The 26,066-nt window shown below is 44.6% G+C and overlaps 1 protein-coding gene across 1 annotated transcript in view; it reads left to right on the forward strand.

Annotated features, from left to right (window-relative positions):
* cacna1hb (calcium channel, voltage-dependent, T type, alpha 1H subunit b) overlaps positions 1 to 26,066 on the forward strand; it is a 79,315-nt gene that overhangs the window by 37,597 nt on the left and 15,652 nt on the right. The window contains exons 12-21 of the mRNA XM_072656640.1: positions 6,186 to 6,341; positions 11,812 to 11,896; positions 12,016 to 12,203; positions 14,483 to 14,833; positions 17,145 to 17,245; positions 17,412 to 17,535; positions 20,266 to 20,334; positions 20,424 to 20,608; positions 23,361 to 23,487; positions 25,417 to 25,542. Of these exons, the coding sequence (XP_072512741.1) occupies positions 6,186 to 6,341; positions 11,812 to 11,896; positions 12,016 to 12,203; positions 14,483 to 14,833; positions 17,145 to 17,245; positions 17,412 to 17,535; positions 20,266 to 20,334; positions 20,424 to 20,608; positions 23,361 to 23,487; positions 25,417 to 25,542 (1,512 nt within the window). The remainder of the gene's footprint in view (positions 1 to 6,185; positions 6,342 to 11,811; positions 11,897 to 12,015; positions 12,204 to 14,482; positions 14,834 to 17,144; positions 17,246 to 17,411; positions 17,536 to 20,265; positions 20,335 to 20,423; positions 20,609 to 23,360; positions 23,488 to 25,416; positions 25,543 to 26,066) is intronic.

The raw sequence follows: 26,066 nt of genomic DNA on the forward strand, positions 1-26,066 counted from the left end.
TTTAAACCTCAGACGTTTAGTCTGGTCTGCTCCTGATGATTGAAGTGAGGGGTGAAGAAGATCACCATCATGGCCAGATCCAAAGAGCTCTCTGTGATCAGCCACTGTTTAACTGTCCACTAAATTATGGTGGAACAGCTGACCAACATGGCCAGATCAGACCATCCTAGCAAGATCAGCCCAAGAGCAGAGCAGAAGCACAAGATGAGCAAGGAAGCCTCCAACAGTCCTAAAATGTCATCACAGGACCTACAGGTAGCTCTCACCACAGTTGCTGTCAAAGCAAATGAATCTCCCATTAGAAAGAGACCAGACAGGGAGGTGAGCAAGGAGAACCCCTTAAGAAACGAGCAGACGGGTTTAAATAAGACTCCAGACTCCTCCAGAATCCTCTCTAACCATGTTCTCATCACCTGCAGCTGATTCTAATTCTACACATCCGAAGGGGTAATACATGGGGGGTTACATTTCTATTAATTCCATTTAATAAATGATGATTAAAGGCATTTCTTCTTGTGTGAGTTTAGTTAGATTACCTTCATCTCTCAATATTGATCACATGAAGATCAGATCTCCAGAGATTTAAGTATTAGGGATGTCCTGATATCCGACCCAGCGTCTCAGGATTGGGCTGGGTGGGGTGATCCAAGCATTTTTAATGCATTTGTCACAAGAGGAGGATTCAGACTTTTCACTCCTCCATAAAACGTCTGCTGCTTTGGTCCACGCTGCCAAAATATATTCATAAGACTGTGGCGGAAATGCGGAAAAAGGAGGAGGAGGCTAATGCTAATGCACACACTAAGTGATTAGCTACAGCTCTGCAGTTTGAAGGAGCCTGGAGACTGGACTGTAGGACACTTGAGGTAGATCAGATTAGAATTTAGTCTGATTACAGAAACTGCTACTAAAATACTGCTGTGATTTTTCTGCTGTTTGCTGTTGTGGATTAGCACATCTTACTTAAATTGGGGGTCTGGATTATTTATAAAAACACAAAGATCAGATCGGATCGGATTGGTACCGGTCGAGCCAGCATTAAGAGATTCAGATTGGATTGTGGGTTAAAAAACCTTTATTTGGGACGTCCCTATTCATTATTAACAACAAAAAGACAAAGGTTTTCAGATTTTTCCGCACAGCTGTGTGTAATAATGTCCACGCTGTACTTTTTGGGCTTTTCGTACCTGAATATTTGATGAGCCCGAGGCAGGAGGATGTTTTAAGGGTAAGGATATAAAGTTGAATTGAAACAGACACACTTCCTCTGAGATTCACTTTCGAGAATATGACTATAAACAGTGATATTTCAGTGCTGCACTCGGAGCAGGAGCAGAGTGCGTGGGTGTGCTTTCGTGTTGCCGGTGTCAGCTGTTTGGTTTTGTTTCTTAGCCACGTGGCTGTTTTATAGCATCCGCTGTACAACATCTCAGTGTCAGTCCTAATGTGGCGAGATGAGTTTTTTGTTGAGACAAAGAATTGGGTGTAAATCGTTCTGAGAAAGCTCTGAGATGCTGGTGTGAAGTCTGCTTAGGCAGAACAATTGAGAAGCACTGGAAGATTCCTGTCAGTTTGTCTCTGGCTGTTGGTTTTAGCTTTATTGGTTTTATGGCTGAGATACAGCAGCGTGCCTCTAAGGGTTTTTTGTAATGCTTATAAGGGTACAGTGTCATTTGTTAATGTCTGAATGTGCTGCATCATTCCAGAAGATGACAAAGTCTTCATTGTCAAGGTCGTTTCAGAGACGAAAGTGAGGGAAAACCTGGGCCGGATTCACAGAAGCTCTCTTAAGAAAAAAACGTGACACAGAATCTTAATGCAGTTTTTAAAGAAATTCTACGAATTCTCTTTTCAATTTCAAAGAAAACCACTCTTCGTGGTTTGCTTATGTAGCTGTTCGTAAGGTGGTCTTTAATTCTGCGTTTTGTAGTTAGTAGTTGGTTAGTATCACAAACAACGAGGCGTTTTTATTTGTACATTATTCAGGAATAACACTAGGAGCTAGTGTAACGTTCCACACAAGGCGCTGAAATGAAAAAGAGGCAACAGCACAGGCAACAGGTCGAAATCCAGTGTACCAAAACACAAGCAGAGGTCTCAGCAAATTCGTACACGAATAATACAAACAGGGAATATCGCTCAGTAGATCGCCAAACCAGGGATACAATACCTCGCAACTGTCTAAAACTAAAGATCGGGCTTAAATACTAGGCTAATCAGAAGCAAAAGGGATCCGGAAGTTGTCACAGTGGATAAAAAAGCTAACAGGTAAAAAAAAATACTTATATAAGGACGTGGCGTGAGATTGGAAAGCCACTGTATTCTGCTGTATGTAAAAAAACTATCAGTACTTTAAGAACAATCTCAGCTTTTCATCTTGTTAGGTAAGACAACTATTTATACTGATCATTTGACATTTCTAGAGTGTAGGCCCTGTTGGCCTGTGCTCACTCTGTACGATCTGCGTCACCTGAAAATCTCTGATAATGAATTCTGAATGGTAACGGATTGAATATTGAATTCATTTCTTCTTCTTCAAAAAATAGAAATGCTGCTAAACCTTAATTAAATAAAACACAATTTTGATACAGATGCAGCCTTTTTTCTTCAGAATCCATGCTTATCCTATTGTATAAACCTGGTCTTTGGTTGTATTTGAATAATAATTACTTCTAATAATAATAATGTTGTTCATTATCTCTGGTTAAGCTATTCATGGATTAACTCCACAACCAGCTCTGTACTGTGTGCTCTTTAATTCTATCTAAAGGTTTATTGCAAAAATGAGTGAAGCCTTTTAAGTATAAAGAAGGCAGCTGATGTCACTGACATCATGTTCGGGTAACGATCACACTCTGTGCTGACCGTGCCTGAGTCCTGCTGAAAACGTGCTTGGGCTCAGAACCAATCCCGCTGAAGGGCTCACTCGGAGCCTGGTGTCTTTGCAAGGTTTTTTTTAATCAGTTTATCAGAAGAATAATCATTAATTTTAACTTATAAGTATATAAAAAGCAACATCCATAAAGAATTTCTTTCTTAAGACGCTCGTCATGGGAATCCGACCCCTGGCAGGTATTAGATATCCGACCTTCCAAGAATCACCCCAGCACCTCGGCATGATGTGCCTGGTTCATACCCTCCCATTCATTATCTCAACCCTTCACCGTTAGGCTGGTTGGTGTAATGTTCTAGTGGGAAACAACTTCGCCTTAGCTGCTTAAGGTTTGATTCCCTGGCAAGCCCACTACGCCGATGGTGGCGAGACTCGACCTGTGTAACATGAGCTGTGGATGAGAGCATCAGACAGACGCTGTAAATATGACCGTACATGTAGTCTCACCAGGCAGGAACACAGACCCAGTCGCAGTGGTGCTTTCAGAGTGTCTGCAAAACCATGTCATTTTTCTCCTTTAACTAAAGTTTACTTGGGAAGTGATGAAAAAACTCCTGCAGCAGCTGCGGTGCAAGTGGGACACCCACCGGAGTCTCCTGCAGTGTCGGAGCTCAGCTTATGAATGCAAAACCAATTTACCTCAGAATACCTTCGCCCAATCTGCTGTGCTGAGACGATTCGCTCCCAGCTAGCACAGCTAAAGCAGTGGTAGTCACTGGAAGTTCACATTGCATTTTTTTACAGCTGGCTTTGTCACTAAGCAGGTTTACAGGGAGACCGTGGAGTAGTCCAAACTTGTGGCGAGCAAGCCCTGAGCGACAGCGACAGACTCTACAGCTTTAAGCGCACACTAACTGGCTAGGGATCATCCACTACACGGTTTACTGGACCGAACACACCCCCAAATAAACACCTTACCTCACATTACCTAGGAGATCCGTCAGGGTTGTGGGTGGTCTGCTCACACAGCAGAGGGAGTCTACCCTGCATACGAGACAGATGTTGGCCTCTTGTACGTATTTCCGTTCCACCTTAAATGGTGCTGCAGTATCGGACATGCTAGAGCGGCAGCTACTAGAGCCAGAATAAGGTTTGCCTAAAAAGCCTGCTTTCTTTGGCTATTGACGGGACCAGTTGTTGACCAGTGTACACCACTAGATTATGCTCGGGAGCTAAACTGTCCAACTGTCGACTCAGACTGACGAAAACATCTGCAGACTGCAGCCAACCAGCACTGACTCAGAGCGAGAGCCAGAGCGAGTTTGAGGCAGAGTCTGGACTGCTTCTGCTTTAAGCTATAAGGCCAGGCATCGCTCTGACCGGTGGACGTAGGACTGAGAGATGTGACTTCAAGGGAGTTAAAGGGTAGGAGGCGGGGTAGTGGTGGGTTGGGAAAACTCACGAAAATGGAATTTATAGGATGTTTGATTTGAAGAAGGGGTTTCTCCTCCTAGAGATTTAGTTATTTGATAAATCGGGCCGGCGTGGCTAAAGGTTTTAATTCCAACCAAACAGGAGCAGATCTCATATTACCATCAACGGTTTGAATACTGAGAGCGACTGATTAATTCAGGTGGGCTTCAGCTGGCCCTTTGTGGATCAGGCTGATGAACCCTGCAGTAGACTGATGCTGGAGGTTTATCAAAGATTTATCAAAGCTCAGTTAATACACACAGCCGCCCGACTCCACTCTGCTGAGCGTCCTCTGCAATATTCCAGTCTAGACTTGATTGTGGTTCAAAAGTCCAAACCTTAAAGGGCTTTAAAAGGGCTTTAAATGGCAAGTGACGATCGTGAGTGTCCGCGTTCATTTTCAGTGAGAGGCGTGAGAGCAAAGCAACACAGGCGGAGCATCAGGTGAACTCAACCCCAAGAAACCAGCCCCTGCCCACTCGCTCGCAAATTGAAGCCTCTGAAAGCTTTTTATTATTGCATCTCCTTCAACAGCAGAAGTCAGTATTTTTCCAGTTTCAGAGGTAAATGACTTACAGTAGACGAGCACCGTAGGTGCACATGATAGCCACACCCCCGTCAACTGAAACAGCACAGGAAGCGTGGCAGCGTTAGCGCTCAGCGTGAGAGAAAGAGCTACTGTGCGACGGACTGGACAAACAGATTCAGCAGGAATTCAGAGCTACAGAGAACAGAAGCTAATGGATTTGCTGCAATTCACAGAAACAGTTGGAATCCAGGCATTGGAACAAGTGGGAGCTCACCCGAGTTTAGCGACATGCTAAGTTTAAGTAAGAGGGACAGCAAGCAAACCTGGATGAGCCAGTCTACTAAAGGGGCCTGAAAACAGTGGAAAGCCCATTCCATCGACTCTGTGCTCTCAGATATGAGTCATTATCCCCTAAACAGGTGTGATTTGAGCCTCAGCCTGAGTTAGCTGGACGTTCTTGGCTACACATCGCTGTCCGTGGACCACTGGTTTCGCTGCCTTTAACTTCAGCAGATTATCGCTGCTTTCCTAATAACCGCTGCAGCCGTGTTTCATATGTTTTGCCGCTCAGTCCGACTACAGTGGGCGTGGCATCAATGCATACTCTTTATAGGAATCAAGCTTCTTAGAGGACTGATCAAATAAGAAGAGGCATACAGCTTAACCAGAGGAGACCTAAGACAGCTAGAGTCCAAGACAGCACAATTGGCTATGCTCTTTAGCTTGATTAGATGGCTCTCCCTCTCCACATCACTCTTAAACATAGGGCTGTTGGCTGGGGAGCGTGCCGGCTGCCAGGCGTTGCTGCATCGGCAGCAGTTTTAAATAAAAAGATGTATCGGAGGGGTCAAGGAATCCTTCCTTAGCTTAAGGTTTTTGTTTTTGTTGAGCGTCCAGTCTAGATTTCATTCTGGCTCAAGAAAAGTCCAGACTTTTAAGGGGCTCTTTAAATGGTAAGTGGCAATTCCCCATTCATATTCAATAAAAGGGTGGAAGGGCAGACAGTCGGGAGAACGCAGTGATATGACTGAACAAAGCTTCAATATCGAGGTCAGTATCTCCAGATCTGGACCTCAAATGTCATGCTTTTCTTCTTAACGAACCAGCAGCACTAGCCCCCCTTCAAAAATAATGGGGTGTCCTTGAACTATAAATCGACTACGGAGTCGAGGAGCTCCATTAAATGAAACATACGATGGTCATTCTGTATCTATTGGAATCCATAAACCACAATCTCAGGACTTCGCCTTAGAGAGGAATCCGTTTCTCTAACGGCTCTCCCTTCTCCCTTGCTGCATCTCACACACACATACATACTCACACACTCTCTCTCTCTCTCTCTTATTCCAGATATTGACACAGGAGGACTGGAACACAGTGTTATATAACGGCATGGCCTCCACGTCTCCATGGGCGGCCCTGTACTTCGTGGCTCTGATGACCTTCGGCAATTATGTGCTCTTCAACCTGTTGGTGGCCATTTTAGTGGAGGGCTTCCAGGCCGAGGTAAGAGATGAAAGGCTGGGCTTCTCTCATCGTCCAGCTAACAAGGGGTCACTCAGTCACTTACAGCCTTTTTTTTGTGTTTTTGTTGATGCTAAGCTCATTTTCTTAGGGCAGCAGGGCAGAACAACAGGTCAGGTGACCTCCTTTAACCTCTTTAAAACCGCATTTGCTAAGCCACGCGTAATCCTAGCGGATCCAGAGGTGCTGAAGCAAGGCTTCTTTGCATCACCTTCACCTGCCCTGATCCCAGAAGGCCTAAGCAATAAGATGTGTGAACATGTCTAGTGGAAGTGAAAGTGTGTAAAAAAAAAGAAGAAGAAGAAGAGAAAAAAAAACAATACCAGAGGGGATAGGAAAGATAACGGAGGCAGTTTCGGGTGCAGGCTCAGATTCATTGTCCTGAGGATGCTCCTACTGTTTGTTTGCTCCATTATTTCTTTTGACAGATCAGGTAAGTGAGAGGAGAGCTGTCACTTTGCTTTCATCTATCTGGTGTTTTTTTTACTTTCTTTTCCGAGGTGAATCCAAGTTCAGTTCTCCCAGTAATTTACATCATCTGCTTCGCAACCCTTTCACTTTAGTGCCTTGCTTTCCTAAATGTGTGTAAGGTTTTAAAATGGGAAGTTCAGAGTAAAAACCCTTACTAAGCAAGCGCTCTATTCGCATCACTTCACCGAGTCTACACTGGATGCTCCCAGTTTGGTGGCAAGCTTTTTGTTATTGCATCTCCTTCAACAGCAGGAGTCAGTATTTTTCCTGTTTCAGAGTTAAATGGCTTACAGTACACAAGCACCGTAGGTTCACATGACGCCACAGATGGCAGGAGACGGACTGGACAAACAGATTCAGCAGTGAATTCAGAGCTCTCCTTTTACCTACTGCTGAAAGCTACAGAGAAGAGAAGCTAATGAATTTGCTGCAATTCACAGAAACAGCTGGAATCCAGGCACTGGAACAAGTGGGAGCTCACCCGAAAACAGGGCCAAGCCCACTGTAGCTGCGAGTTTAGAGACATGCTAAGTTCAAATAAGAGGGAAAGCAAGCAAACCTGGATGAGCCAGTCTACTGAAGGAGCCTGAAGCACACGCTCTATTTGCACTTTTTCACCAAGTCAACATTGGATGCTCCCAGTTTGGTGACAAATGTACAAATTTGGACTATTATTGCATGTTTATCACAATAAATGTAGACATTCTGGAGAATAATTTACCCCCTTAAACAGCCCATGTCCCGTCGGCGGGCCCGAATGCGTTATTACAAACTTCTATTATCATAGAATAACCCAAGCAGTTTGTACAGAAGTCCCTGTAGCTTCTGAGTAATACACACTACTATGTGTTAAATCTTACCTAACAAGTTCGCGTTGTGTTTGTGACTTTGTAGCTCCTTGCTTGACTTTCTTAGACAGTTATCATTTAACCCTCTACCAAAATAAGCAGCTCTAAAACCACTGAAACACACCGAGGGATTTACAGAGGGATTTTATGGAGATTTGCATATAATAATAATGTTGACGAGTACAGTCTAGTAACCATGTGTGTAAAGCCCATTGATATTGAGATTGAGGTGATGTGTGGAAGTCGAGGAAATCGCCCTGGAAATGTCCTAGAAAGTGTTTCCCTAAAAAAGAAAGAAGAGAGGGAATATGTTACAGAAGTATATAAAGCGTATGTTGTGTAAATCTAGCTATAAGTAGTGTAGTACAGGTTTAGAAATAGACGGGACCAGTGCTTCATTTCCACATTGTTACTGGAAAGAATATATACAGGACAGAAGACACTGAATGAATCCAAACAATCAGCTTTTTAACAAAAAGGAGGTCCGTCAGCAGCAGAGCGCAGAGCAAAATGTATGGTCAGTATAACAAGATGTAACATCTCGTCAGTCGCTGTCATGCAAGAACATTGCATCTGCAAAATGACAACTTTACAGGAGAGGGAAAAAATGATATATCAGTAACTACTAATCAATAAAATAAATATATAATATGTATATATGTATTTCTACCAAAAGACTCCTGGATTTATTCTTGACAATTAATGAGATGGAACGATTGTTAACAAGTTAGAGCTGTTGATCGTCTTTGGCGTTAGGCCCCGTCATCAGCCCAGGTCTTGCACCATCAGGACTCTCGCAGATCCTGTCGAACTTAGAGGTGGGTGGTTGGTGTGGAGCAACAGATAACACCACTACCTGCCAGTAAGCTATAACACCATGTGGGAGACTGGGGTTCGATTCCCGGTCTGGGTGACTATGCTGCGCTACACCAATAAGAGTCCTTGGGCAAGACTCCTAACACTGCATTGGCCCTCCTCTGTAATACCAGTAACCCTGTCTGGATAAGAGCGTCAGCTAAATGACGTAAATGTAAATGTAGAGGCAGGGGGCTGAGCCTCCCGGGCATCCAACTGGTGGCGGTGGGGAGCAAGGAAGGAGAAAAAAGGCGTGTAATTAGAGGACTTTTTAACACAGGCGGAGACAGGTGATTGGCTGAAGAACGGTAGAACTTTCGTTAGGGCTTTCTTTCATTTCTTCAGTGTATTTCAGCACCGTTTTTTTTTTCCCACAAGACCCTTTTAAGCCCACTCTGTCACTCTGTTGAATCCAAATTCAAATCCATAGCAGTGTAGCAGGATCACCTGAAGCTAAATCCCTGATGTAATGGGATGTTGCGGGTGTATTTAGTCCTCTGGCAGCTAAATCATGACAACACACAAAACAAAACAATACATGTAGAAACAGCCGCCTCTGAGCATCGATTTGTAAACACTGTAATCCAATACAGTGGTGCGCCGACCCAGCTCCTGGAGGACCCCTCTGCCCGGCACATCTCTGCGGTTAACCTTCTCCTGACAGATCAGGCTAACCCCTGATCAAGCTGATCAGTTAAATATCGAGCCCGTCCTGAGTCAAAGGTGTGAGCAATAAACCACCAAAATGCACAGGGTGGGGGGTTCTGCAAACGTGGTGTACATGTTCAACCCTGAAGTGTTAACTAGGCGCCCCTTCGTCTGGTGGCTGGAAGTGTTTGTTGCTGGGGGTCTTCATTTCTTCTTATGTTGTAGATTTCTTGTCTTTGAGCTAATTACCGATGTCGTAAAGCTGCTTTGTGGCGACACCAGTTGTAAACCGCGCTATAATAATCAATGCAAATATGCCACGACTGAAATCGATTGAGACTGAGATGTGAAATGAATCGACATCCTTTTGAAACAGCAGAGGGCGCTGGCGCTGTCTACCTCGCTTGTTTGACGCCAGTACATGACGTTAGTTGAATGCAATAGAAATATGTCGATTGCACTGCAAGGCGTTGAACATGAGGATGCCCCATCCTATTTCAAATCGGAGGTGTGGCAGCATTCTGGCTTCCTCAGGACAGAGAATGAAAAAGGTGAGACAGGTGATAACAGAACAAACAAACAAACAAACAAAAAGCTTCACATCTCTCAGCTGATGGGCTAGATTTGGGTGAAGAGGGGGAAAGTGTAATCCGGATCTGCTGCTTTAAAACAGGTGAGGGCGGAGGGTGAACGGAGGGTCCACGCTTAGCAGCAACACGCCCTAAAAGATCAGCAGGTGACGCATCAAAGAGACGCATCGTCTCCACGGTGGTTTGTGGGCTTAATTTTCATGTAGATCAGAATCAGAGGTATTTGAATCAGTGCCATCACTGTGTGTGTGAGTGTGTGTGATTGCACCACTGCGGCTGAGCACAGCTGCTGCGTGTACGTGTTTGATATCTGAACGCTTTCACCCGAAACCCCTTTGTTGTTTTTTGCATTTTTTGGGGTTTTTTTCCGCGCTGTCTTTCATCGTTCCGGCACCTTTGTTGAAAGGCATCACAGATGCGTACATGCGTACACTCTCACACACTCTCGCACACAATGCAGCTGCCTGCACACACACACACACACACACACAAAGAAATGGCAAGGATTCAGATTCCACTCAAATGATTGTTCCTCTCCTTTTGTAGGAAACAGGGCAGGACCAGCCATTCTTGAAGCAAAGTTTGTCATTCCATGATTCCAAGCTAGTACGTCGTTACAGCCGCAGTGCTGGGGGGGATTACTTCCAAAATGAAAACAAATAAACCTTCAGACACGCAAGGTGCTTCATAGACACGTGCGGACCGACTGCCATGTGGAATTAGCCATTTTGAACGAACATGTAGTGGATTTTTCATTTGAAAGACTCAAGAATTCATGAGTCACCTTCTTTGTTCGGTTCTGCCAATTAACCCACCTGTTCGTAGCAGGGTACGAGCTTGATCATGACCAATCACCATTGTCAAAAGCCGATCTCCACCAAGAACCCTTCCAGCTTTAAGTACAGCTCGACTCGACCTGCCATCCTTTAAGATCCACAGAAGACGAGCGTCTTCCCCTGGGTGTCCGAACAGCAGAGTCCAACGCTCACTGTCCTCAAACCCAGACTGAAGACCCTCCTCTTCCGAGAGCACTTGGGTGAAGAGTAGAGTACTATGGTCTAAACTGCCACCGATGCAGCATCGCCGAGCAGCCGACACGCTCAGAGGAAAGTGCCAGGTCTCTAGCCACGTCACATCTGTTGCCAGGCCAACATCGCTTGATGAGTGGAGAGGGCGCCATCTACCCACCCGGAGAGAATCGCTCGGCTGCTCGGTCCACTGATGACAAAATGACACGACTCGGGTTTCTGACTCGCGATCAGACCATAGATCCTTTAGTACTTAAGTGTTATGGTTCAGTCAGAGTTTAGATAATGTTACCAGAATGTGCCAGGAAAGCCAAAGACCACTCGATAATATTCTGTTAATCTGGAATGGATGTGGCCTAGGAAGACCCCTACATTTACATTTAGCTGATGCTCTCATCCAACGCTTGCCCAATGACTCTTGCCCAATGACTCTTATTGGTGTAGCGCGGCATAGTCCCCCGGACCGGGAATCGAACCCCAGTATCCCACATGATGTGGTAGCTCAGTGGCAGACAGAGGGGTTATCTGTTGCGCCACACCCACCTCTATAGGAGAGGCAGTCATTTGGGACTCTGCGCGATTATAGAGCAGTTCTAAAAGCCGTGTTTCAGACTGACCTTACTTGTGGTAGATCTCATTTATTTGGACATGAATTTACATAGTTATTAAATTAAATGAACAGTTTTATTGTCACAATATTATAGTTTAGCGTCACAGTGCATCTAATTACCTCCCAGGAACGATGCCCTCAGGGATTCTGAATGTATGCCTTTTTTCACTGCTCATAAGTTTTCATATCTGAAATCTGAAAATGTGAGGACAAAATCATCCATACTGAGCTCAACAGACTTGCTGTAAGTGGACCAGGGACAGGCTGCTTGGAACGTTATTTTAGAGGCCTTTATTTCCCCGTAATTGTTTTTATATAAAAGTCATTAACTGCCCAGATTTTATTTATTTATTTCTCTCTCTCTCTCTCTCTCGCTCTGTCTCTCCCCCCTCCCCTCCTTAGGGAGATGCTAGCAGGTCAGAGAGTGAAGATGATGTTCTTTCTGACTTTGATGAAGAGGACAAACTAAGAGAGCTGTTACACTCTGGTGTGTACACATGCGTGCATATGTGTGTGTGTGTGTGTGTGTGAGGGTTTGTTTTTTCCTGTGTAAGCAGGTTTTATATGAATGTGTATGCAGTCGTTGTGTGTCCTGTTCGGTCGCAGGGTCCGAGGTGAAAATGCAGACACTGATGCCGATCTCCAACGGACACTTGGAGCCCAGAGCAGCGATGCCTCCGCACATCACCCACACCCACGCCACCGCCACGCCCAGGACTGAGGTCTCCCACATTGACTGCCAGTCACGGCGCAGCAGCAACGCCTCTAATGAGCACCACGACCAGAGATCACTGGTGAGGACAAAGTCACGCAATGCATGAAACTCGCGCACTCGGGGTTCAGCACCAGCACACACCTGCTTTTGAAAACGCACTTATGAGTAGAGTAGAAATGTTATTATTCGTTTTATTGAAGCAATAACCTAGTCGTTGGTTTTCTCAGAAAACAAGCAAGAGACAGACTGTGTTCAAAGTGCTGCAGGTACCACAGCAATAAAGGCGACGTCCATCAGCTGGGCACTCAGTTTTTTCATTAATTAAACCCTGGAGACACCCATTCTCAATGAAGCTGCATAAAACCTTAGTGCTTGTCTTATCCCAAAAAGCCCAAATAGCATTTTAGCATCAGTCAGGATGCTCCCAGTGCACAGTGAAACATGCTTCGAGGCATGTCGTACACCTCCAGGTAATCACTTTCGTAAAGACCACTATTGCCGTGATGATTTTAAAGGAAAGGCACGCTGCACTGTGCAGCCAGATGAGATGAGCATGCTGAAGAGTGGTAAAGTGTTCAATCCTAGATGCTTTCCCCCTCCCTACACGCCCCACTCAAAAAAAATAAAAGCACCACCAGTCAGGGAGAACGAAGGCCAGACAAGCTTCCTCCGTCATGCAGCTCTCTACCCATCTGCCCTTTAGCCTCCGCAGGTCTCAGTTCGCTTACAGCAGAAGGCCGACCACTCTGTTTATCACACAGCTATACGACACCCAACCCAATCTGTACACAGCTCTCAAAAATAGAGACTGACCTCTCTGTACATTTTAGTACCTCTTGGCGTGCGCACAGTTGCACTCCCCTAGACTTCCAGCTGGGTTCAGTCGGAGCCAAATGGCACAGTTCTGCTTTACAGACAGTGTGTCTAATAGAACTCGTCAGTGAGCTGCAGGACAGGAGATACCAGCACCAGAAAAAAGGACATGTTTTCACAGCCGGTGTGCTGTGGATTCTGCCTTCTTTGTTAACGTGGGAGGCAGCAGGTGAAATTACAGAGCCGGAACATTACAGGAGGAATACTGCCATCTTTTTTTGAAGTTGATGGTATTTTAACCAAAAAATCTTTGCTTTCAATGTCATGGATGGATCCAATGCAAGTAGGTTATTAACCAAAACGCAAGAAAAAACAAGGGGGCAAAACAAGGCAAAAGATGCAGCAGCTAAAGGGCATAAACGTGAACACAGTGATCAACTAAACCAGAACATGGCAAACCAGACCTGAGACCGGGGGTTTAGCTAGGGAACCAGCTACTTGGCTAGAGCGGCTAGGCCGACCCAACCTGGAGGACAGCTGAGAGGATCATCGGAGTCTCTCTCCTCTCCATCATGGACATTTACACCACCCGCTGCATCCGCAAAGCAACCAGCATTGTGGATGATCCCACCCACCCTTCACACAGACTGTTCTCCCTCCTGCCATCAGGAAGAAGGTACCGCAGCAGCATCCGGTCCAACACGACCAGACTCTGCAACAGCTTCTTCCCACAAGCCATCAGACTTCTCAACTCCAGAGACTGAACTGATGGTTTTTCTGTTCCATGCACACTCACACACACACTCACACACACACACTCTCTCTCTCATTCACCAACCATTTTGCACTAACATAGTATATAGTATATATATAGTATAAAGTTGAAATAACAATAAAAACCCACTTGACTTGAACTGTTGCATGGAAGTGGGTCGCCTAGCTGGAGTGAGAGTCGTGGATCTATCTTGGGAGCGAGCGAAAGCGCCTCGCTTAATGCGTAGATGGCCGGATGGCCTCCTCGAGAACGTGGACGAAGAGCCGAAGCTGGCCTAAATGCCCCGTGATTCATGTCCGGAACCTCTCGGGCTACCTCAAAGTCCTAAACTAGCAAGCTCCTTTTCCCCTCTCTTCAAGTGCAGCGATTAGCCAGCGTAGTCGATGATAGTTGATGTTTGGTGTGGCGCAACAGATAACACCACTACCTGCCAGTGAGCTACCACACCATGTGGGAGACTGGGGTTCGATTCCCAGTCTAAGTGACTGTGCTGCTCTACACCCCTAAGAGTCCTTGGGCGAGACTCTGAACACTACATTGACGTAACCCTGGATGTCGCTCTGGATAAGAGCATCTGCTAAATGCCTGTAATGTAATGTTGACGCTTCATTTTAACAGTAAAACGAGGTCTCTAAAACACTTCGGAAGAGTATTCATAATGTTTATGTGTATTTAAACAGTATATACTGTATCTGTCTTATTAACTGTGTATAGCTTAAATAGTGTGCGTGTGTGTGTGTGTGTGTGTGTGTGTGTTTGTGTGTGTGCAGTCCAGTCTGTGGGGAAGTCGGCGTTCCAGCTGGAACAGCCTAGGCCACGCCCCCAGTCTGAAAAGGCGCGGTCAGTCGGGGGAGCGCGAGTCGCTGCTTTCGGGAGAGGGGCGGGACAGCTTGGACGATGACCAGTCGGAGGAAGGGAAGTCCAGCAGGACGGGCAGCCTGGGCGGAGTCTCGCGGTTGGAATCGTTCGACATGCCAGAGCTGCTGCAGGTCCCCATGCCAATGTCACGCCCCTACATGGAGTGCAACGGCAGAGTGGAAGGGTCCTATCCGTCCACTCCTTACACACCTCAGCGACAGCCTTCACACACACAGACGGACGACGATGAGGAAATAGAAGAGGTGAGGGCCTCGCTCAGTCTCTCCCTGTATCTCTTCCTGTATCTTTCCATCCAACAGAAGCTTATACTGGGGTACTGGGGAACCCTTTTACAGTCATGCTCACGATGTAGCCTTTCTTTAATACCCAGGGAGAATCAGCACTAAGTTTAAGGGCTGGTAACATTCTGAGTGAGCCTCAAATCATCCAAAATAGACTGCAAAGCACTTTCACGCAGGTTGTGAGTCTTCTTAAATCTCGAACGGTTAAAGTCATCTGTAGAGACATCTATGCCTTAAAAAATTCAGCAAATCCTCCTAGAAAGTCTGTAGAAGGACCAGGAGGACGATACACTGTAACCAGCATTAGGGTTTACTGCCTTCCTGACGCAGTGGACGGGCCTGCCTCTTTTTTAAGCTAAGCATTTCAAAAGATCTTGCGCTTACTGCAGCAGCAACACCGCCGCCACAGCCAGTCCCGCGTGGGTTACTGTATTAGCTAAAGCCCTGGGGGAGTGCATTCATTTAAAGCTATGTATTCATTAGGTTGAGCCCATGCTTGACAGAGGCGTAGTGCTTTACGGCCGTAATCAGTGATGGCTTTATTGATAATGACTGCTTTAGATGCAAGAGATCGTATATTTAACAGCCTTGGCCTAGTAGGCGAGTTGCTGGTGCTCGGAAAACCTGGTGATTTAGTGTGGAATCTAATGATGTTGTTGAAGATACAGACAGATGCAGAAAAAAAAATCTAGCAAAGAGATCAAATCACTTAAATCTAGTGAAATGTCTACGAATAGGTTCCTAATCTTAGAATATCCTTCGAACTTATGCGCTCTTTCCAAAGTGACTCAGCAGGCTCTGCAGTAGAAGGCGAAACCTTCTTAGCTTTCTGTGGAGGTCAGTGTGAAAAGATTTTCCTCTAAGGGTACTGGAGCCAGATCGGCTGCCAGATTCACATTATGTCATAAAGTGAAACACTGCAAAAAAGGAGAGACTTCAGAAGTCAGATCTATGCATTATATGTCAAAACCCAGGTTATGCAGCAAGATCTTAGCCTTACGTTTGCTGAACAGTGGAGATTATACAAGGAAAAAGCTGTACATTTCGTAAATTGGGTCAGGCTCTGTCTCTGCCTCTGTGTGCAGCTCACTCACAGTCCCTGCAGTCCCCACTCTCCCTTTCCCTTTTCAAGCCTGCATTTCCGTTTAACGTCTCTCTGTTTCTCTCTGACTTCCTGTACAAATATTTCAGGATATTTCAGGATATATTTCAGGATATTCATTAGAGACCTGTTTTACACAGGTCTCCATCTACAGTCGGTCTACACACTTTCATTCAGTGTTTGTTTACACCTTTTGGATATTAACACACGCTGCTGCCGTTGGCTGTCAGAGTAGAGAGGGCACCATGATGAGCCAGCCAAGCTTGCGATTACTCGGCTATGTTTAACACTAGGGGGTTTTATTCGTTGAGCGGATCAAGATTGGATCACTCACACCACTTTTGGAGGTGGTCAGGGACAGATCTTGTCCACATTGAACCATCTGGAGTCCATGAGGGCATTTTCTCCTGTCAGGCACTTGCATATCAGATAATACCTCCCTCAGCCCCTCTCTCTGTAACGACCTAGAGCACTGAGTGAAACCCTACTCAGACCCTAAAACTGAAAAATGGAAATCGGATTTTAGAAATTCTTCATATTTCCTGTGAAAACAGCCCTTTACTCACATGGACGGATTGTCCTGTCCTGGTGAAATGGGTTTCCCAGAGTCTTAGCTTCACTAAAGCAGTGAAATGTGTGAATGAAATAGTGTGTATATATTAGGGATGTCCCGATCCGACACAGTGACTCGGGATCAGGGGCTGATCCAGGCATTTTTAATGGATCGGGTATCGACTGGAATTCCAGAACCATCTATCGTTCCACCGTGTTGTAGAGAAGAACCTCCACCACCCCTCTACACTGCTCCCAGTCTCCCAGAGCAGGGCGGTTTGGATGAGACACCGCTATTAGCAGAAAGTAAAAGGCTGTAAGTAAAATGGGATCTCCTCTGGTCAGACCGGGGACGCATTTTAATGACCAGTGTAAACAGAAATAGGGTCAAAGTAGATCCAGATACCATCCGGATACAAAACACGTGTTAATGAGGCCCAAGCACACGTCAGATATCAATCATGTCTTGGCTGATTGACCGCATTTGAGGTCAGCAAGCCCATGTTTATCAGGACGGAGGTCCTAGAAACCTGTCATTTGCTTGACCTTGTGACTGTGAAATATAAAGACTACATATGTATGTATTTCATTGTGTGTGTGTGTGTGTGTGTGTTGCAGAGTTGGTGTCTCATCTTGAAGAGGGTATTGGAGCCATATAAACCCCAGTGGTGCAGAGATCACGAGGAATGGTCTCTGTATCTGTTCTCTCCTCAAAACGAGTGAGTGCATTTGAGTGCTTTTGCGCACTGATACTTTACAGCAGGTCAACAGCAAGCAGGTCCACAAGCACTTAGATTCGCACACACAGCTAAAACACTCACACACACACACACAGATCCGCACTGACGCAGCTCTCCGTTTCCCCATCTCTCTTTCTCTGCCTAGGTTCCGTGTGCGTTGTCAGAAGGTCATCACTCATAAGATGTTTGATCACATTGTCCTGATCTTCATCTTCCTCAACTGCATCACCATTGCACTAGAGAGACCTGACATCCAGCCCTACAGCATGGTGAGATTTAACTACAGCTAAAACTACAGCATCCAGTAGTCATTATAACACTGTCCTAAACTGCAGCCCTCATGACCTCCTGCTCCACTAAGACTACTACACCTACCAATTCTTTTTTTTTTTTATAGACTGTAACACTTGCATGCAAACTCACATGGAAGAAATCAGCCGCTATAGCACCGTTACTCTGTCAACCCGGAGATATAGTGGCTACTTTAATAGCAGCATTAGAACAATTAGAAGGTAACGTTACTGAAAAAGAGAATGGAAAGCTCAAATCCGGATTTCCCTCTTCGGTTTTCTAACAGTGGTTGAGGAAAAAGGGTCAATTTGTGTAAACGAGCATCATTAGCAGCCCAGAAAATCAGCTCATGTCTTTTTGGTCTTAAATGAATGAGAATACACTGATTTCTATAGACTGTTGTAACCTTTATGAGCACCTAGCTTTAAATCCCCCCGCGAGTGGCAATCATCGGGGTCCAAGCACGTTATTGGATTATGGAGCCGTTGGACAGTTATATGTTATATGTGTTGGGTCTCAAAAGGAGATTTTTTGGAAATCGGATCTCCTCTGGTCAGACCGGGGACGCATTTTAATGACCAGTGTAAACAGAAATAGGGTCAAAGGAGATCCAGATACCATCCGGATACAAAGCATGTGTTAATGCCAGGTGTAAAGAGGCCCCAAGACTAAACTAAAAAAACAAGCACACGTCAGATATCAAACATGTCTTGGCTGATTGACCGCATTTAGGGTCAGCAAGACCATGTACATGTCTTTTTACAGGTCTTAAATGAACGAGAATGAGAATACACTGTTTTCTATAGACTGTTGTAACCTTAAGGAGCATCTAGCTTTAAATTCCCCTGCGAGTGGCAATCATCGGGGTCCAAGCACTGTACTGGATTATGGAGCCATTGGACAGGTGTTATATGTGTTGGATCTCAAAGGGAGAGTTTTGGGCATGAATGTGCAGAGCAATTTCCCCCTGTATTTTTTGACCTATGCACCAGAATGTCCGTGTTAAAATCACCGACATTTTCTCCAAGGGGAATCCGTTTTCAAGTTACAATCACCGGGGACCAAGCACTGTGCACCATTGTGCAGCCAGCAATACAAATGATGGGCAGTGCATTATTATGTATTTTTTGATTTTTATAATAAATTTGCACAACCGAATTAAAAAACCAGCCTTAGAGTCCAGCAGAATGCACTAGACACTCGTCTCCTTTATTTTTCCCCCACTGCTCACGAGTTCCCTTTGTCTGTGTCATGCCTCTACTCTGTAAGCTGTATGTCAGCGATCTGAACCCACTGTACAGTTCTAGCCGAAATCAGCCACTCCAGCTCCAACTAATCACCAGCTGGATGAGGAGGGGGGGGGGTTATTTATTTATTTATTTTTATAAAAAAAATTTTTTGCATAATCACCAGTTGGATGAGTTTTTCACCAGCTGGATGTCTTTTTAGTGTGTGGGGAGAGGACTGGAGCTGGTGTGGAAAGGGCACTGTAGAAATAAACTGGTAGAAGAATCCGAGCCTTTGTGTACTATACCTCCTATCACCGCATATACCAAATATAGGTATATATATCAAATTATACAACAAATGAATTATTATGAATGTGCGCTGGTTCGAAAAGGTGCACTAGCATTGAAATGTTTGAAATCACTGTTATTTTCTATTCAGCAGTACTTCACGCAGTGTAGATGTTAATAATATAAGCAATAATAGATAGATGTTTCACTCAATCTGTAGAAAATTTGGGAAGAACAGGAAGTTTTAAAATCATGATCAACAAACTAAGCTGGATTTCTCAGTGATAGTTATGAATGGGGTTTTGGGAAATTGCTACCAACATCGTGTGGTAAAGAAAAATAACTTACAAAGTTACTGTTTATTTATTAACTTTTTGTTTTTACTATTATTATTATAATAATAAGTTATTATATTTTTCTCACGTATTTTAGACATTTTTTCAACTCTGTTCATCATACATTTTAAACATTTGAACAGTCTGGAAGTTTGTAAACTAAATAAAAATCTACAAACTGTAAAATAAATGCAACGACAGCAGTGATAAATCTTTCTATTAACAAACCAAAAAACAGTCGTTTCTACAATGACTTTAAAGATATAGTTTAAGGAGAAAATAAAAAAAATGAAATATTGGTTTTAGGTTAAAGTTTAAGGGTTAGAGAGAGATGCTAGGCTAATGTTACTAACAAACACTGGACCTAGCCTGCCATCAATCTTAAATTTTGCTGAATATAGACCAATATCGTATTTACTTTTGGAATTATATCAAAAGACTATGGAAGCAATTTAAACTAAACGAAGAAACTCATTTAGGCTAAAATTAGAACTTTATTATCATCTGAGTCACTTTATGCTGTTTTATAATACTATTTCAGTTTCAAACTGGACTGCACTGTGCTGGATGATACACAAACATAGATGCTGAAGCTGTGGCTCCGGTTACTTAAAATGACCACCACCGTTCAGCTCTGTGGCGAAGTGTGTCTTAGTGTTTATAGACTCAAGAAAGGCAAACAGTGTTTTTAGCCACATTGAGTTGTCTGAGCCAAACCCATGAAGATCTGGGTGTGTATTCACAGAGAGAAAATTGGTGCTAGCGGCGTTAGCAGCCCAGCGTTTCCCAACTGTAAACTACAGAATCGCACGTCAGACATCAAACACTCATTATCATTTATGTCTCCCAATTACAGGAGCGCGTCTTCCTCAGCGTCTCCAACTACATCTTCACTGTGATCTTTGTGGCCGAAATGACAGTTAAGGTAAATAAACTGTAGCAACAGGGTCGTAAAGGCAGTCAGTCAAAGTGAGGATGGTGGTGGTGGTGATGCGGCGTGTGTTGCTGTGGCAGGTCGTGGCTATGGGGCTGTACGTGGGTCCGGGCTCATACCTGCAGAGCAGCTGGAACGTGCTCGATGGCCTGCTGGTGTTCGTGTCTATAGTGGACATCCTGGTGTCGCTGGCCTCATCTGGAGGCAACCGCATCCTGGGGATTTTACGAGTGCTGCGTCTCCTCAGAACGCTGAGACCTCTCAGGTAGGAGTGTGTGTGTGTCTGTGTGAGAGAGATGAGTCATTGCTGACCGTGTTTATATATAGTCATATATACTGATGTGTGTAAATACAGTATGAGTAGTGAGTCATTCTGTAATTGTGGGCATATGTCATGTCTTGGGAGATGTCTGACACACTGTCTCATCAGTATATATATATATATAAATATTTACAGTGCTGAGGATATTACTGAAAAATGTAGGTGTGTGTTCTTTTGATAGTGTATGACTTTGAGTGAAAATAAGGTCTGCCTGAAGTGACGCAGACAGGGGGCCTGCCTTAAAAACAGTGAGCCCACCCATAATGTGTGCTCTGTGCATATCACACTCTCACATTCGCCTTTAGCTAGAAAAGCATTTCCCAAAACTGGTCATGGCTCACTGCTCTGCTCATTTTAGTGTTTCCCCTGCCTCCAACTAATGTCTACCATGACTAGACCCGGCTAACACTGAGAAACCAGCCACAACCCCCTACTCAGACTGTGAGAAAAGTTGCGCAAGAGATTGGGCTACGGTCCACGTCGTTGCGTGAGCCTGCTGTCCGATAGAGGGAGCTATGAAAGCGGTGCGGGGTGTGGAGGAAGGGCAGGTGAAAGCACACGCTTGGCTAATGGCTAACTGTTAGCTGTTAATGTTGTTACTGAGGTCACTAGCAACCCCTTACTGAGCTGATATGGGCGTTATACAGCAGGAAATGCTGAAATGTGAACATTTTATATGATGGCTTTCTCTGGCAATGTAAGAGTTTTTACTGTAGGAGCTTCAGATCCCATCAGAACAGATGCAGGTGAACATAAATCCAGTAAAAAGGAAAAAGGAATCTGTGAGCTAGATACTGGAAGCTTGGTTCCCGGTTTGTCCTGGATGCTCACAGTGTTCAGTTCCAGTTTAGGTTGTTCTTGTACTATATGGTGAGATTTTTCATAATAATAATAATTAATGTGTAATTATTTCGCACGATATACAGTCTACTATAGTCCAAGACGACCCTGATCATGTATGCCAAACACAAGCTCTGTCAATGCCTGTACAGGAGCCACTTTAGCATTATTAAGTGCGCTCCGGTGAGGCAATTTGTTGGCAACATAAGATAATTGCATCTTGAGGAGCACATAGAGAGGACTCTCCGCGGCTTGTGTGTTTAACTTGTCGGACCTGTTGATTTATGTGTTAAGATATTAAAAGAAGAATGAAAAATATGTAACTCCTGCCTAATATGCTGTTAGTCCTAGCAGCCCTCCAGAACAGCTGGACAGGGTTAGCATGGACACGCTGATCAAGGGGCACTGCTCACATTACTTCCATAATCATCATTAAACTTTTCTGCGTACCACAGTTAACCTTCTGTCAGTTTGACAGAAACCCTCGAGCACTGATGAGCTTTAGGCATCCAACACACCTGCCCGTAGATAGATCCACCAGAAGTGCACTACGAGCACTGACTTAAACACTAATAATAACACTCCTACAGAAAGTGATGGTGGTTCTCCATCACTGTGTTCATCATTAGAACATCTCCAAAGTTCTCCTCTCTCATGGAGTCTAGTATTATTTAGAGTTCTCCTCAGATCAACACCTGGTTTGGTGGTAAATCAGGGCTTAATGATGGTAAATCAGGTGAGCTGCTGCCGCTGCTGCTGCTGCTGCTGCTGATGGAGTTGAACACATCCTCCACGCTGTGCTGGCTGGACTGGGGGGCGTCCAGGAGAAACCTGGAGGAACCGAGCTCTGTTCTTCAGACTAGCTCACCGACAAGATCTCACTACTTTCTTTCTTCAGAATGAGAAGCTCTTGTTTCTCCTTTTTACTGGATTCATGTTCAGCTGATTTATCTGTTCTGATGAGATCTGGAGCTTCTACAGTTAAAACTCTCACTGCTGAGAGACATGCTTTTAAACAAGGTACTGTATATCTGATCTCTTGACATGCATTGTTGTTGTAAGTAAAACAGTGTAATTCACTTCGTCTGTAGGTGTTCAGAATGTTTTGACTCATTGTTCTGATTCTCTCTGACATGAAATGTGCCAACAGTTATAGAATGACACTAGAATATATACTATAATATAGTGTATACACAGCCAGACTGGTAAAGGTTCAGTGTTGAAGAGAGATCCTAAGCTGTCCATGGTGCTGAAACAGCGCTGCACTGTTACTGCTAGTAGTACTAGTAGGACTAGTGGCATTGTTTAGACTGTTGATATTCTAATTCAGCCAGTGTAGTCAATGACACTACACCATATGTTCAAATGTCTGTGGACACTCCTTCTAATAAATGCATTTGGCTACTTAAAGTTTCACCCATTGCTGACAGAAATGTGCAAATGCAGACAAACACACAGCTTATCTAGTCCCTGTAGAGAAGTACTGCCACTACAATAAGACTCTCTGGCTCAGATGGTGCCTATTGGCACCATGCTGCTTAATGCCAGGTGTGGGCTAGAGGGGTATAAAGCCCCCCAGCTTTGAGCTGTGGAGCAGTGGAAGAACTGTGTTCTCTGGAATGATGGATGGAGGAGTTGGGGGCTGACTTCCTGACCTCACTAACACTCATAGCAAATCCTCCAAAATCTAGTAGAAAGCCTTCTTCCCTGGACAGTAGAGACAGTTAATCCAACAAAAGGAGCTTTTTAATACCCTTGATTGCAAAAGAAACAATAAATAAGCTGGTGTCCCAATACTTTTGTCCATATAGTATGATGGATGTGTGTGTATGTGTGTGTTTGTGTTTCTGATCAGGGTCATAAGCAGAGCTCCAGGGTTAAAGCTGGTGGTTGAAACGTTGATAACGTCTCTTCGACCAATTGGGAACATTGTGCTCATCTGCTGTGCTTTCTTCATCGTGTTTGGTATTTTGGGGGTCCAGGTATGAATACACAGCATTTCCAGCATTTTATATGTTACTGTGGTTTTATACAAGCGCCACTTTCAATGACGACTGCAGTCTCACACATTTACACACAAATCAGGTGGAAAACCAAGGGCTTCATTAAGATGCATCAGGTGTGAAATATGATCTAGATGTCAAGAGAGTTGTCCAAAAAGTTCAGAGAAAAGATTGTTGCCTTCACAAAGAAGCAACAGGGAATCCAGAGAGCACCAGGTTCTTGAGGAGGCACGTGGTCAAAAACCCTCGCAGCAAGATTTGGTGGCAGCTGGCACTGAGGTTTCAGTTTGCACAGTAAGGCACATACTAAATTCTAACGGTCACCATGCCTGTACACCTCTACCGAACCCAAAAGCACAAGATAAATAATCCACTGAAGTTTTGGGATACTTTACAGGCCTATGGATCAGCTGTACGTCTGAAGGAGGAATGAAACACCCTGCCTACAGTGAAGTGTGGTGGTGGTCCGGTGAAGCTCTAGGACTGCTTGGCTTCCTCTTCCTCTGCATGGTGTACCTTCCAACAGGACAATAATCCCAAGAATACCTCAAAGTCCACCAAGACTTGGTTTCATAAGAAGCCCTGGAAGATTCTGGAGTCCAGTGGCGGTCCAGAATGAATAATGCTGGACTGTGACTCACTAGTTAAACAGTTAACAGCTCTGAATGTCTACTCTTGGCTTGAGTCCTGGGTTTCACCTGTGAAGAAGGATAAACTAACATGAAGACAAGATAGTTGTCTGAGGTTCAAACAACCAGCCAAGGCGAACAACAGGTATCACAGTCCACCTCCTTGAAGCCTTTAAGAGCAGAAATATAGAGGGCAAAGTTTTATGAGCCAAAGAGATCAAAAATGAACAAAATGATGAAAAGATCCAATGTGGAGAAAGGATCTGCTCATCTGTCAAACATGGTGGAGGTTGTGTCATGGCTTGAGCTTGAATGTCGTCTTCTGCAGCAGGCTACCCGATCTTTATTGATGATGTAACTCACGACGGCAGCACCAGAATGACTTCAGAAGTCTACAGAAACATTCTGTCTGCCAATTTACAGAGATATGTGTCCAATTTAATCAGGAGGAACTTCATCATGCATCATGCAAGACCATGACCCGAAGCACTCTGCCAGCACAACAAAGGACTTCATCATGGGGAAAGGGTTTAGACTGGCCAAGTCAATCAGCAGACTTTAACCCGACTGAGCAGAGTTTCAGCTTCTGAAGAAAAGAACCTGAAACCCCCCAGAATGCACAAAAACAAAAGGATCAGCTGTAAAAGCATCGCCTGTGTATCGCAGACTAGATGCAGTTATTGCAGGCATGGAATATGCATCCAAATATTAAGTGTTTTATACTTGAATCCACTTTACGACTCTCTGTTGCTACATTTCTGCTCATGCTAACATTGAGTGGTCATTGCTTTAGAGAATGACCGCCTTTCTTCTGTCAAATCTGGACCTCAGATCAACCCGACAGGGCTGGAGGAGAAAGTTAAACCAGCAGCAGCAAAAAAAAAAAAATCTCTGCATGTGCTCCTGTAAATGAGCTGCAGCGAATCAAATTCTTCCGTGTGTTAACAAATTATCTTTAATTACACAAATTGAAATATGCGATGTAGGCCAACTGCTGCCCATGTTTCATTGTTGATAATTACTGCACAACTAACTAACTCAGTCAAAGGCTAATTGCCCACTAATTAGCCACGTTGATAACCGTTTCCAGCTCCAGCCCAGTTTTCAGCATTAATTCCACATGGCTTTGTGTGGACTGTTCATGCTGAATCAACCTGTACCTAATCAGCTCCTGCCTGGAGGAATCCTTTATTATCCCAAATACTGTTTAGTATTAACATATGATTTATTCATTATGTGCTGATTTGTTGTGCTGATAAAGCGTTTCTCCTCTTCTCAGCTCTTTAAGGGGAAGTTTTATCACTGCGAAGGCTTCGACACCAGAAACATCACCAACAAGTCCGAGTGTCTGCAAGCGCGCTACCGGTGGGTACGCAGGAAGTACAACTTTGACAACCTGGGCCAGGTATGATGCACGAAAAACCCATGCACCACACACAAGCAATTTAGGATAGAGGCAGAAACAGCTTTACAGCCCTTGGTGTCGGACCAGCTCGTGGTCGCTGCCTTAGCTTGGGACCAGGCCATCAGCTTGTGGTTCGTGGGTTAGCTTGGGATTTGGGCATTAGCAAGCAACCTGGGCGTTAGTTTGTGGTTATGGTGTGCGCTCCTGGTTAGTGTGTTTCCGTTGGGCTGGAGTGTTAGCATGTGGTTTGTTTGTTGGCTTGTTACCAGGCCGTTCGCTCGTGGTGAGCTTCTTAACTGGGGACTTCAGCGTTACCTTTGGACAAGGGCTTCAGCTCGAAGCAAAGAGCTTATAGGAAAGTCCACCAGGCAGTTGTGTCCAGTCACACAAGACCAAGCTCTGTTGCGCATGTGCAGATCTTCATATCATGGGGGGGCTTTCCCCAGTAGCACGTCGAGGCGAGAACTCCCATTCCTATCTAACATCTTCGCTCGTGGTTAGTGTGTTAGCTCAGAACCAGGCTG

Source organism: Salminus brasiliensis, chromosome 15 (assembly GCF_030463535.1).
Source record: "Salminus brasiliensis chromosome 15, fSalBra1.hap2, whole genome shotgun sequence".
Classification (NCBI taxonomy): domain Eukaryota; kingdom Metazoa; phylum Chordata; class Actinopteri; order Characiformes; family Bryconidae; genus Salminus; species Salminus brasiliensis.